Source organism: Aethalodelphis obliquidens, unplaced genomic scaffold (genome assembly GCF_003676395.1).
Source record: "Aethalodelphis obliquidens isolate GAN/ISIS:26980383/991018 unplaced genomic scaffold, ASM367639v1 scaffold1, whole genome shotgun sequence".
Lineage (NCBI taxonomy): Eukaryota > Metazoa > Chordata > Mammalia > Artiodactyla > Delphinidae > Aethalodelphis > Aethalodelphis obliquidens.
Genome location: NW_020837945.1, coordinates 48,622,600 through 48,635,730, shown reverse-complemented (window position 1 = coordinate 48,635,730; position 13,131 = coordinate 48,622,600). Strand labels below are relative to the sequence as shown.

At 40.0% G+C, this 13,131-nt stretch overlaps 1 protein-coding gene across 2 annotated transcripts in view; it reads left to right on the top strand.

Annotated features, from left to right (window-relative positions):
• Positions 1-10,221, top strand: part of IMPG2 (interphotoreceptor matrix proteoglycan 2) — a 78,736-nt gene extending 68,515 nt beyond the window's left edge. The window contains exons 14-18 of one of the 2 annotated variants that reach the window (XM_027103585.1): positions 4,229-4,439; positions 5,738-5,926; positions 7,271-7,472; positions 7,949-8,028; positions 9,871-10,221. In XM_027103585.1, the coding sequence (XP_026959386.1) occupies positions 4,229-4,439; positions 5,738-5,926; positions 7,271-7,472; positions 7,949-8,028; positions 9,871-9,883 (695 nt within the window). In that variant the 3' untranslated portion in view covers positions 9,884-10,221. Of the gene's footprint in view, positions 1-4,228; positions 4,440-5,737; positions 5,927-7,270; positions 7,473-7,948; positions 8,033-9,870 lie in introns of those variants that run through there. The other variant, XM_027103591.1, reaches the window with a different exon arrangement.
• Positions 10,222-13,131: the final 2,910 nt, after the last annotated feature.

Here is a 13,131-nt window from a genome sequence, read left to right as displayed (position 1 = left end):
TTCTCCAGACAGTAGCCAGGGTGCTCTTTCTAAATAATCAGATTATTTCACTTTTCTCCTTGAAATACTTTCAATGCCTGCCTGGTTCAGTAGCCACAAGCCTGGTCCCTATCTTCTTCCCCAGTATCGTCCAATGAAACTAACTTCTTTTCTCACTATGTTCTAGTCAAACTAGCTCGTTTTGGGTTCCTTAGATTTCCAAAACTTATCTTGACTTGAAGCTTTTTGCACATACTGTCTTTTTTGCCTGAATCTCTTTCCCCTCTTGGCTGACTTCTGCTTACCCTTTATGCCTCAGTTCAAATGTCTCTTCCTCAGGACTTTCACTGATTCACCCATAATCTAGGTTGGTTCTTTTCCCTCTGTAGAGTTTATAACTATTGTAATCATGATAACTTATGCACATACTTGCTAAATAGCTATTTTGCCCAGTTGAACTGTCCACAAGGACTGAGACTTTATTTTATTAACCATTTGGTAGCCAAAACCTCGCACAGTGTCTTGCATGTAGAATGTACTCAAAAATATTGTGAATGAGTGAAATGAACCATTGTTTTAATTTGGAAGACTTGGATGCAGAGGGTACTGCTGGATCCTCAAACCTTTGTTCTTTTTTACCTTCTATATACCGGAGGACAGTGGTTTTGAGTAGGAGTAAGGTGGAATGTCTGGGTTTGTATTTCTCCAGTGCTTTTCACTCTCAGACTGGTTTGGAAGCCAGCCCTATTCTTTAAGCGGGAAAGAAGCAAACATTCTTTCCTTTGAAATCCTTGAAGGACCGTTATTCACTGAAAGTGAGGGAAATGATTTAGCTAATCCCCCTATAGCCAAATCTTTTGCCACTTGAGTTCTTTAAGGACATTTGCACATTCTTTGCCATGTGGTGTAGTGGAAGAAGCAATTAATTATAATTTGGAAGGCCTGATTTCTTGCCTCTGCTCTGCCATTTATTATTTGTGTGATCCTAGATGAGCTGTTTTATCTCTGAGCCTTACTCCCTCATATAGCAAATGGGATAATGTTACCTGGCCTTTGTATTTCATGGGGCTATTCTAAGGATTAAACAAATAGCATGTATAAAAACATTTGACTAGCCATACAAATGCAAGCAGTGATGATTATAAAACTTTTGCAAAAGTCTACCCACTTCTTCTTTTTTTTTTTTTTTGTGGTATGCAGGCCTCTCACTGTTGTGGCCTCTCTCGTTGTGGAGCACAGGCTCCGGACGTGCAGGCCCAGTGGCCCTGGCTCACGGGCCCAGCCGCTCCGCGGCACATGGGATCTTCCCAGACTGGGGCACGAACCTGTGTCCCCTGCATTGGCAGGCGGACTCTCATCCACTGCGCCACCATGGAAGCCCTACCCACTTCTTTTTAAAGGGAAGTACATAAATAAGTGCATTTACCTCAGTTTTGTATGTAACTCACATGTCAGCTCTGTGCCAAATCATCCAGGTTTATAGGGTCACCTTGTTCCTTAATATTCAAATGAATTTGCATTAGTCTCTCCCATGTGCAGTGTAAAACTGCATCCATGGCTCTCAACCCCTAATATCTCTAGGAATTATCAGGGAACTTAACTGTCTCTTAATCATCTCCAGCTCTGATTTCCTTCTGCTGAATTTCCAATCTCACATTTGTCTTGACCCTTGTGGTTGTTCTTTATGTTAATCCAACACAGATCATGGTCCCATGTTTTTACTTTCCCAAAGTACCTCTAACACAAGGCAGTTGATTCCATCAGATGTTTGTTGATGATATGAGGGTGATGGAGGAATTTTTATTGTAGCACAGGAGATTACTGTTAGGTGTAAATATCCAAAAATTTCTCAGCCACCCTTTCAAGGGTGTCTTTTAATGGACAATTTTTTCTCCAGGACTAAGTCAGCTACCATGTTACTCTGGCCACTCTGGCTGTATTTCCAGACCTTCTTCACATTTCCTCTACTCTCATTCTCCAGGACCCATCAATCCTTCTCTTAGCCTGTCCCTGGAAAACCAGAGTGTAATTCATTCTACAGTTTAGATCCCTGTCTCCCATCCCAAGATTAGCTCCAAGTCTACCTTTGTTTTCCCATAAAGTCATTAAAGTACTCTTCCAAACAAAGAGCTATCTATTCTGGGCCTCCACCTTTAACCAGCACAAAAGACTAAAAATCAACTTTAAAACTCCAGTCTTTTATTCACATGATTAAAATATTGGTCTTGGTCTCTCTCCGTGATCCGGGATCAAAAGGGAGCAGCATGTATCTTTTTCCTCTTATGGATTCTGTTTTTCCTTTCCCTAGACACTCACCCACACCCATGGAATGGTCACAAAGTTTTAGAATTTTTAAATAGAATTTTCCTATTTCTTGTATATTTTTAGTTAAAAGCCTTCAGATTAAACTATTATTTTATCTGAAGGTTGGCTAAAGATAAGACTGACTTGTCTCTTGCTTAATTTGTTTTAACATGTAGTGTCTCAGAAATTCTTGAATTTCCATCAACAAAGAGGGACTGTGCAATATCATCCTTCCCACCCCCTATATACACTTCTGTACCTCACTGCTAGGCCAGGATTAGATTATTTTCTGATTAAAAAGTCACAGAATGAATACCAGGGTAAGGATGTGAAGACTTAGGAAATACGCAGTCGAATCCTGCTATGTATTTCCCTTGTAGAAACCGCCATCTGTCAGCACATTTGTGTGCTCTTCTTGTTATATGAGCATCTTATTATTGGTCTCCTGTATTAGTTTCCTAGGGCTGCTGTAACAAAGGACCACAAACTGGGTGGCTTCTAACAACAGAAATTTATTCTCTCATAGTTCTGGAGGCTAGAAGTCCAAATCAAGGTGTTGGCAGAGCCGTATTCCCTCTGAAAGCTCTAGGAGAGAATCCTATCTTGCCTCTTCCTAGCTTCTGGTGTTCACCAGCAATCCTTGACACTCCTTGGCTTATAGATGCATCACTCCAATCTCTGCTTCTGTCTTTATATGGCCTTCTTCACTGTGTGTCTGTGTCTCTGTGTCCAAATTTCCCTCTTCTTATAAGGACACCAGGTATTAGACTAGCAGTAACCTAATCCCGTATGACCTCATCTTAACTTGATTACATTTACAAAGACCCTATTTCCGAATAAAGTCATATTCTGAGGTTCTGGGTGGACATGAATTTTGGGAGGATACTATTCAACCCAGTATCTCTCCCCATTCCTACATAGGGCTAAGAAAGATCAGCCGCAGAGATCCTACAAACTCCAAGGCCACAGATTCGTGCAAAATGTCTTTAATTTTCACAGTAGCAAGCAAATCATTGACTCTGAGAGCAATATTAATTTATCTGGAATATCTGGAAACTGAGAGACTATGCTCTTTGTTTTTTAACCTCCCCTTTGTCTTCTGGCTAATTCTTATGCTTTTTCATACAGATGAGTTTATGGGTCATTTACAGTTATTTCCTCTTTTTGTGGTATCTTTGTCACCATTTGCAATTCAGAGATTGTCACTGACCAGTGAAGAACATACAGTGGAACCATGGTAGGATGGAAGGCCCATCCATGGTCAATGTCTTTTATCATTTTTGACTGGTTTGTGTGTCCTAATTAATTTAAGAAAATGTCACTTTCTCTCATCCCATCAATGAAAAATGAAATCACTGAAGCTAAAATACTGTTGGGAATGGCCTGAGGAGGTGCAGGGCTGATTTGTTTTTCTGACATTAGCTTTCACTAATCTCCAATGTTCTTAGGCTGCTCTTATTGGGCTATACGCATCCCTGAGGCTTCCACCAGTTCTTCTCTGGATACTGTCTCTCCATCCATGTTCTCGGTGGGGTGGGCTGGGGGTGGGGCATGTAGCATCATGTGCAGCGTGGAGGAGGATGACAGAAGGATAAGGTTGGTGGAAATGAACGGTACATGAAAACTGTTTAATTTAGATCTAAATTACATGGATTTTAAAGCTTCTACATGCTTCCTACATAAAACAGGTAGAGGCTCACCCAGGTCATTGGGTTTTATGGTTTGGCTCTGAGTTTCAGAGAAATTTGACAAAAGCTCATCAATCAAGGATGAATCAGAAATTTTTTGTGGTGTGGATGGTGGTGTTGTATTTCAGTGATTCAGGAAGGGGATTGGATGTTCCCGGTACTTTGGATGGGGGAGCCGTAGTGGAGGGGTTTCATGTACCCCAATTCCTGTGTTTTGCCTTTCCTTGTATCGTTTTCTGGTTTGCTTGATGTTTTAGGTGATCAAGCCAACCCTTGCAAGTTTCAAGCATGCAATGAATTTTCCGAGTGTTTGGTCAACCCCTGGAGTGGAGAAGCAGAGTGCAGATGCTACCCTGGGTACCTGAGTGTGGAAGAACTGCCCTGTCAGAGTCTCTGTGACCTACAGCCCGACTTCTGCTTGAATGATGGAAAGTGTGACATCATGCCTGGGCATGGGGCCATTTGTAGGTATGCTATAGTTAGAGATTTTGGCTTCACAAGATTAGAGATACTTCCTCTGAAGAAAAGGGATCTGCGCCTATAATGTTAGGACGATCACAGCAATATTTATTATAGAAGTTATATCTAGGAAATAGATGGGTGCCATCGAGTCCTCCTATGAGGACTGAGTCAGTTCATAGGCCTGGATTATACCCAGTTCAGTGGGTTATTTTATCTCATGCTCTTAGGGAGCTGTAAGAAAAACATTGCCTAGTGTCCTACAGAGGGTACTTAGAGTAGTTGGGGATTTTTGTGTTATGGTTCTTAGTGGTGATAACAAGGCAATTGGTGATCAAATTAGGTTTAGGCATATGATCGACACTTTACACTGTATCTGAAACAGAGGAGTTTTATTGTTCTATTTGAATTATGTTCTTAACAGCTTTGGGCTGCTCTTGGTCCTACTGAATATTCAAAAATAAAGAAAAGCAAGTATTTAAAATTGTGACAAATATATTTTAAGTATCTAAGATCTATTTTTTAAAGGTAGAAGCAAAGAAAATGCAGCAGGCAAATGAGCAGATTCAGGTAGCCTTCCCTGGTCACTCGCCTTAAAAAGAGCAGAGCAAATCAACCTCCCAACCACATCCAACCAAAGTCACATGGTGTGAAAGGAGAGAATGCTGAGAATAAGCCAGGGAAACATCAATAAGAGGACAATTTGTGAATTTCAAAAAGGGCAAATGTTGGCATGGATGCCAAAAACAGAAGAAATAGTTGGAAATGACTCACACTTTTCTATGTGTAAAGTTTAGCTAGAAAACTAAGAGGAAAAATAGTCTCTTGATTTCCAGAGAAATGAATATGATTTTGAAAAGCAATGATTGCTGCTCTGGGAATTGAAGATATTTTTGCACAAGTGGGTGGCCTTGTGGTTTGGAGGATCTCTGCAGTGTGATGGAAGGACGTGAGGAGTCTAGGGACCTGGGTTCTAGACCAGCTCTGTTGCTGACTAATTGTGTGATCCAACACCAGTCGTTTTCCTTCCCAGGCCTGTTTTTCATTATCCATAAATAAGGAAGTTGACTTTCTTTAAGTCTAGTCAGTCTTTCATTCAGTCTTTACAAGTAGTCATTGAGGACCTCCTGGGTCTGTGCCAGGTCTCATGCATAGCCTTAAATCTTACCGTTTAACCTCTTTACTGAAGCTTCATGTGGTCAGCATTTATTGCTCTACCTGTTCTCAGTCCCACTGTAGGTTCTGCTGTTACTTGTTACTTTCAGCAGAGTGATTCCATTTTGGGGCTTGGTCACTTCTCGTTCCAGGTGCCGGGTGGGCGAGAACTGGTGGTATCGAGGTGAGCACTGTGAGGAGTTTGTGTCCGAGCCCTTGGTGATAGGCATCACCATCGCCTCCATGGTTGGACTTGTCCTCATTTCTTCTGCTTTCGTCTTCTTCCTCATCAGGACTCTTCAAGCTCGATATGTTAGGAGAGAAAGAGAGAGACCCTTCAGGTAAGTACGGAAAATTGCTCTCTGATAGACTAAAATATTCCTTTTATTCATTCATTTTGTACTTCCTGTGTGCCAAATACTGGAAAGGATCAGCGTGGAGGGGAGAGGGCTATAAAGTTGAATAAAGACAGGGTCCCTGTCCTCAAAGTGTGTCAGATTGGAAACAAACATAAGCAACAGTTTGAACACGCTGCTAGGGTGCCTAGATGAAGAATGAATTTGTTTTGCCTAGGGGAGGACATCTTAGAAGTTTTAATGATGGCTATGGTATTTAGCTGGACCAAAGAGTAGATGTTTGCTGCAGGGGGTGGGTGGGAGACGTTCTAGCTAGTTGCATGAACATTAGCACAGTCGGGGAGGCACGCATGAATCTCACTGCACACTGAAGGTCACGGTGGGGGAGGGGTTGGAAGGGTGATAGAGGTGAGGGGAGGCCCTATGTGAGGACCAGATCTGTTAGTTCCTTCCCCTTTGGCTCATTCCAGTGGTAATTAGCCAGACTTTAAATCTAGATAAGAATCTGACAAGAAATGGAATCTGGTTCTCTTTTTAGTTGAGCATAGCTTCATTAACAAAGGAAATAAAACTGGTTCTACTTGCTAGACTAAGCGATCCAAGGACCTTTTGAGTTGTAATATGATCACAATCCCGGGCTGTACTTTGTTTCTGTGCTTCCAGGTCTGCTTCGGGTCTAGGTTACCTCCCCTCATCCTCTGGCTTAGGCCCAGGAGACACCTCTCCTAGGTTCCTAGAGCACCCAGGACATAATTCCATATTGTTCTTATACTTTGTATTGGGTCTGACTTTGCATTAGACCGCAGTCTCATTCTGGAGAGATTCCAACAATTCTTTGTACCATCAGCATCTAGAATGTTCCTAGGCATATAATCAATGCTCAGCACATATTTGTAGACCTGAAATGAATTTAACTGAAGCCCATTCTCCCCTGTATTTCTATTTCTAGTAGATTCTTTGTGTGGTTTATCTACCCTGGGAATAATGGAGCTGTATTCATTTAATGAAATACTATTGGCAGACACATTTCCCCATCAGCATTTATTGGGTGCCAGGCACTGTGGGGCAAATAAAGATGAAGGAGACTTGGAACAGTTCCACAGGCACTTACCAGATAGTTGAGGAGATAATAATGATAACACGTGGTAAATAATTTTTGAGATTGATCTGGATATTTTTCACAGTCACCTCTCCTCGTCCTCCATTGGTATCCAGTTAGCCTCCTTTTCTTCCTCAACAGAAATCTTTCTCCAGGTTAATAGTCTTCCAAGTAGTTGAGCATCCAACGAAGAACCTGATTCAATCATACTTTTCTTTTTGTGGCTCCAGCAGGCAGCCTGACAGCCTCTCGTCTGTGGAAAGAGCTGTAAAGCACAACCCCGTGTTTGAAAGTCACGGGGCTGATCTCGAGCAGTACGAAGGACCCTACCCTCAGCGGCCCTTCTATAGCTCCACAGGCAGAGAGATGATTGCTGGTCTGAGCAGGGAAGAAATCAGACAAATGTATGAGAACAGTGAGCTTTCCAGAGAGGTAGGAAACTTGGTTTTTCTGTTGCTGCTCTGCTGGGTGTGTGTGTGTGTGTGTGTGTGTGTGTGTGTGTGTGTGTGTGTGTACAGTAGGTTGCAAGAAAGGTTGAAAATTATTTCATGATTAGTTTTTTACCTCATGCTATCTCCCAGTCCATGTGATATGTAGAGGGTATACAATTCTGCGCTGTCCTTATTTCCCACCCAGTGGGTCCTTTATCATTAATAGCAAATGCTCTCTCTCTCCACCCCCCCTCCTTAGAAATATATGTCTGGGTTATTCAGAGCAGTTCATGTAGTAGCCACACCTTCCATTTTTCTGAAAAGGCCATTGTTTTCTATAGCTCTCCCCTGGATAGTTCAGAAAGCCACAATCTCTTATAAAAATTAGACCTCTTTTTTAAAAAGCTGTTAAAGTTTTTCTAATGCAATGTAGAAAAACTTTCTTTTCCTTTTCTTTCTTCTTTTTTTTTTTTAAAGGAAATTCAAGAAAGAATGAGAATTTTGGAACTGTATGCCAGGGATCCTGAGTTTGCAGCTTTTGTGAGAGAACATCAAATGTAAGCGTTAAGTTTGCCTTAGAGTTAGCGCCACAAGCATGAATACTTAATTCCTGTCCCTGTGACATGGGTTTTGTTGGTAACCAATGTTTGTTGAGTTCTTTTCAGTTAATACACATCCACACAGATTACCTCATTTATTCCTCCTAATGCCTTTATAAGTTGAATGTTTCTTATTTAAGTTTTATGAATGAGGAAAGGAAACCTCAAAAAGATGGAGGGACTTACTCAGGATCATGATGACAGCAAATGCCGGAGAAGATTGAAAACAAAGACACTCTGTTCTGGCCTAGAGCTCTCTGGCTCTGTCATATTTTCTTATTAATATAGATGTCACCCATTTGAGTAGCTGTAAATCCTCACATATTTTAACATATACTTCCTTTTCCATCTCTGTAGATACTTTAAAGTATGCTTTGAATGAGACAAATCTCATTAAAGTGTGTCCCTTGCTTTTATTAAGTTCATCTTTTCTTTTTTTTAAAAAAAATTGGGGGGGGCTATAGTTGTTTTGCAATGTTGTGTTAGTTTCTACTGTACAGCGAAGTGAAGTAGAGTTCCCTGTGCTATACAGCAGGTTCATTTTACTTTTCAATCTACCTTTTTCCATTACTTTTTTTAGCATGCATTTTGGGCAAGTGTCTGTAGTTTTTTCCCCCTTGTTCCTCAGGATCCATAACCAGACTTAGGTTACAAGAATACAATAATCTTGTAAAGAGAACATTTATAGATGTTACTTGAGTGTAGTGGGTGGGATTATAATTTGGCTTTGATATTTGGTCCTACAGCTGCCCTCACAAAGGTGCTTCCTCATGGATGGGTCTCACCCAGGCCAGGTGATGGCACCAGGTTTTTAGAAGAGAAAAACCAGAGCAATTCATGCCTGCTTATAGCAGAAATTGATAAAGGGTCAGGATAACACATGTGGTTCTGATTGGAGCCTCTGCCCCTTTGTTCCAAATCCCCTTTCTCTGATAGGCAGCCCCTCATGCATGGTTCCTCTGATAGGAAGGGACAAATTAACATCAAAGGAAACTAAAGAAGACGCTTTTCTAATTCCATTTGCATGGTAGAGACTCCTTTAAACATCTGACTTATTAGCCCATGGGAGTTGCTGCCAACCTTGCTTGAATGCTATCAGAGCAATATTACTGGGACTCTGCCTTTTAGACCAGGATACCTGCTTATCTCGGCATCTCTAGCCAGCAGATGGCCTATGGCTCCACTTCCGTGGTATCCAATAGAAAGAACGTGACTGATGTTTTTTATCTTTCCTAAGCCCCTCAGAGCCATCTGTGTTCCATGAATTACAAATGCATCTCATCTAGGCTAAGAAATCCAAAGAAAGGATCCAGGAGAGCCTAATTAGGGACAGACAGATGGACTACATGTTTCACTTTCTTCTGGTAAACTGTTTGGCATTAAAATTATTTAAAAATTCATGTAACAAAGAAGATTTAAACAAGAAAATCCAGTGAAACAAAAGAATGTTCACACAGACACTATAAGGGGGTTGTTCACAGTGGGAAGAAGGCATTGAAAAAATGTTAGGTACATAATCCATACAACATTTTCAGTTTTCACATAGTCCGGAGTTTTCATCTACCAGTAGCTCAAGAAAATATTAATGGGCTTGATTTAGGATTCAGTAAAAGTATTACATAGTCTCTGTAGATTGGATTCTTTTTTTTTAACTTAGCAAAGCACAGCACAGCTTTCCTGCAAAGAAAGAAGGTATTGGTGATTTTAGGACTATAGCTTGATGATATATTACAACAAAAGTGCATTTCAGTACATTCTGGATTTTTTCCAATTAATTGCTCTTTGTTTTTTTCATGGCAGGGAAGAGCTTTAACCAAAACTCCTATTTTGCAACTGATTAGAAGCCTAGAGAAGATGGAGATCACTCATTACCTACGTCATATAATTAACTTGGGTTTGGAACTCTGTTAGAAGAAGCGTTTTCTATCAAAAAAATTAAATTTGGGACACAAATATTTTTTTCTAGTTTAAAATTTTAGAATATAGTAAGAGATGTGATGGTTTTTATACCCACAAAGACCAAAAGCTGTACTTAAAGGGAATCAAAACTGTATGGGGCTTCCCTGGTGGCACAGTGATTAAGAATCCACCTGTCAATGCAGGGGACATGGATTCAAGTCCTGGTCTGGGAAGATCCCACATGCTGCGGAGCAATGAAGCCCGTACACCACAACTACTGAGCCTGCTCTCTAGAACCCGCAAGCCACAACTACTGAGCCCATGTGCCACAACTACTGAAGCCTGTGCACCTAGAGCCCATGCTCCGCAACAAGAGAAGCCACCGCAATGAGAAGCCCGCGCACCGCAATGAAGAGTAGCCCCCATTCGCCGCAACTGGAGAAAGCCCACGCACAGCAACAAAGACCAATGAAGCCAAAAATAAATAAATAAATAAATAAATATGTTTTAAGGGTATTTGTTCACATTTATGTGCCCTAAAGTCCCATTTACTTTACATAATAAAACAAGTGCAGGTTTTACATGATTTTATTCCCACCTCTTCTTTTTTTTTTTCTGCAGTATCTGGTCATTATGGCTTGGCTGCTCCCCTCCCCCTGCCTTTTACCACATAGTAAATTTTAATATAGTTGAACGACGCTGACTTAATATTACTTCTGACAAAAAGATGTAAATTGCATAAATATTCTTTGTAGGCTCTCAAACCATGTTGGCTCAAATACGATACCTGATTTAGTTATTTACTTGCATGCTTGTTTTATAAGTTTGCCTTCTTCCATTTCATGAGTTTTAGGCAGCTGGTATCTTTGTGTCGTTTCCATGTTTTCAATAATGGATACTTTGACATCTATCAGCCCGTGAGTTGAATTTTCATTTTGAAATGGGAAAAGAAGGTAACATATTTACTCCATAAGAAAACTGCTGATTTAGGAGAATAACTTATCTTTATTAAATTGAGATATTTTAGCCAAGAAAAATATGGGTCTTTTTTTTTTTTTCTCTTAAGATGTTTGTAACAATTCCCAGTAGGATGGGTGGGGCCGGCCTTTCAGATTTACAATCCAGCTGCAGTGAGTTATGCATCCTAGCTCATTCTATTCCCAAGCGTGCAATGAATGCAGAAAAATGGTGTGAAGGTCCCAATCCTAAAATCAGTTGCATTGTGTTCCACAGAAGATCCTGGCTGGAGGTGGGAAGGTGGGAGGGTACTAGAAAGTAATTGAAGTAACGAATCTACCTAGAAATTTCCTTGAGTCATGCATTTTGTAAAACCTTATACTATCCCTATGAGTTAACAAGATACAGGTTAAATCACTCCCCTCGGGGTAATAAGACACAAGTTAGAACACACAATTTGTAGCTACAGCCAGGTTTAAATGATTCCTTATCCTGACTTTTTTTTCTTCACATATATAATTGCTTCTTTAGTGATTAAGGGAATAAATAGGAAAAATGTAACCATGATATCAGAGAATAAAGGTATAAGTATTTATGTATTCAGACTGTGTGATGATTCTGAAGTGACCATAATATATGTTCAATGTGGAGTATGGATAATGAAGGATTTTTCTTTTTCATCTTGTTTATAATGACACTGTACATAAAGTATGGGTCAGATAAGCTCATGTTACTGTACTGTTTGCTTGAAATGCTCTAGTCTTAATACTAGCTAATTAGAAATAAAAATTTAACAGTCTTTATGTATATGAAAGGTTTTTTTCTCATGTATATAACTGTGCCATTTTCATTATTAATAAACTTCTCTTTCAAGAATTTCCCTACATTCTTTTTGTCAATTAGAATAAAACATTGTAGATTGTAGCAGTAGTTCAGTTGTAATTACCACTCAAAGATACATCTACCCAATGTGAGCATGGTGTGGGAAAGATAATCATTCTTTGATTAACCTTTGTGTAGTGAGGATCTTGGAGAATTGGAGACAAACCCAGAGCCCGATTGTTGCCCCCAATTTTGTTGATAGCTAATAATGCTGAGTTATTATTTGGCCTCGCTTGAACTTTAGTCTTTTAAAGTCTTAGAAACTTTCATTTTTTCCTCATTTGCTTAAGGCAGGGGTGGAAGGAAAGCTGGATGGAGTTGATTAAAGAAAGATTAGGGGTGAGTAGCTAGCACCAGCTGTCTTGTAACAAGAGATGGAATTGGTGTCCTGTCTTAAAAGAGAACAAGAAGACATAAACGTGGTATAACAGCAGTATGATGCAAGTTTGCATGGGAAGGTCAGCTACCACTTACTTAAGCATCAGCATCAGCAACCTCAACTTTATGTTTTTTTTCCCCTACGTTTGCATGTTGTTTTGCTGGCAAGAGGCCGTGAGGAAGTCCTAAATGAGTCTTAGGAAAGAGAAGGATGGTCTTGATTTGACTCTAAAGACTGTATTAAAAAAACACAAAGTTGGAGAAATGTGTCCAATAAATGCCTATTGATAGATTAATTAGTGACCTAATTTTAGAAGAAACAGTGAGTAATAACCCTGTTTTTAATAAGTCTGGTCAGGACAAGCCTGAGTTACTCTTAGGTCATGTGTTCACCATGCAGGTCCACTTTCTAGGTTCTTTGGAATGTATGTCTCTTCTGAGCTAGTCCTTGATGGACTGTGTCCCATGACGTTTAAGTTATCCTCTCACCAAAACACACACATATCTTGTGTTCCACTTTTTTTGTCTGTACAAATGAATCCATGCTAATATAATAATCAATATTAAGGAATCATGCTTTTCCAAGTAATATGAATATTGTATGTAGGATTTCTGGGAGTAATTTATTATTCCAAATGAATAACTCTGGCAGTATTGCACTCACCATGGCAGGTTTGGGGAAGAATCTGCATATTTTAAGCAGGTGGGCCTTTGAAGAAACCTCCAAACCCGCCCCCCTGTATTTTATGCCTTTTTCTGTACCATTTATGTGCTTCCACTCCACTATTCACCAAGGCTGTGTTGTAATTTTTTTTTTATGTCATTGACCTCCCACTAAACTGAATTCTTTGATGTTATGGCCATATCTTGCTCATTTACTATTCACGAAACCAAAGAGTGCTTGATGCAGAGTTGTTCTACAATATTTATTCAATTAGCTTGAGA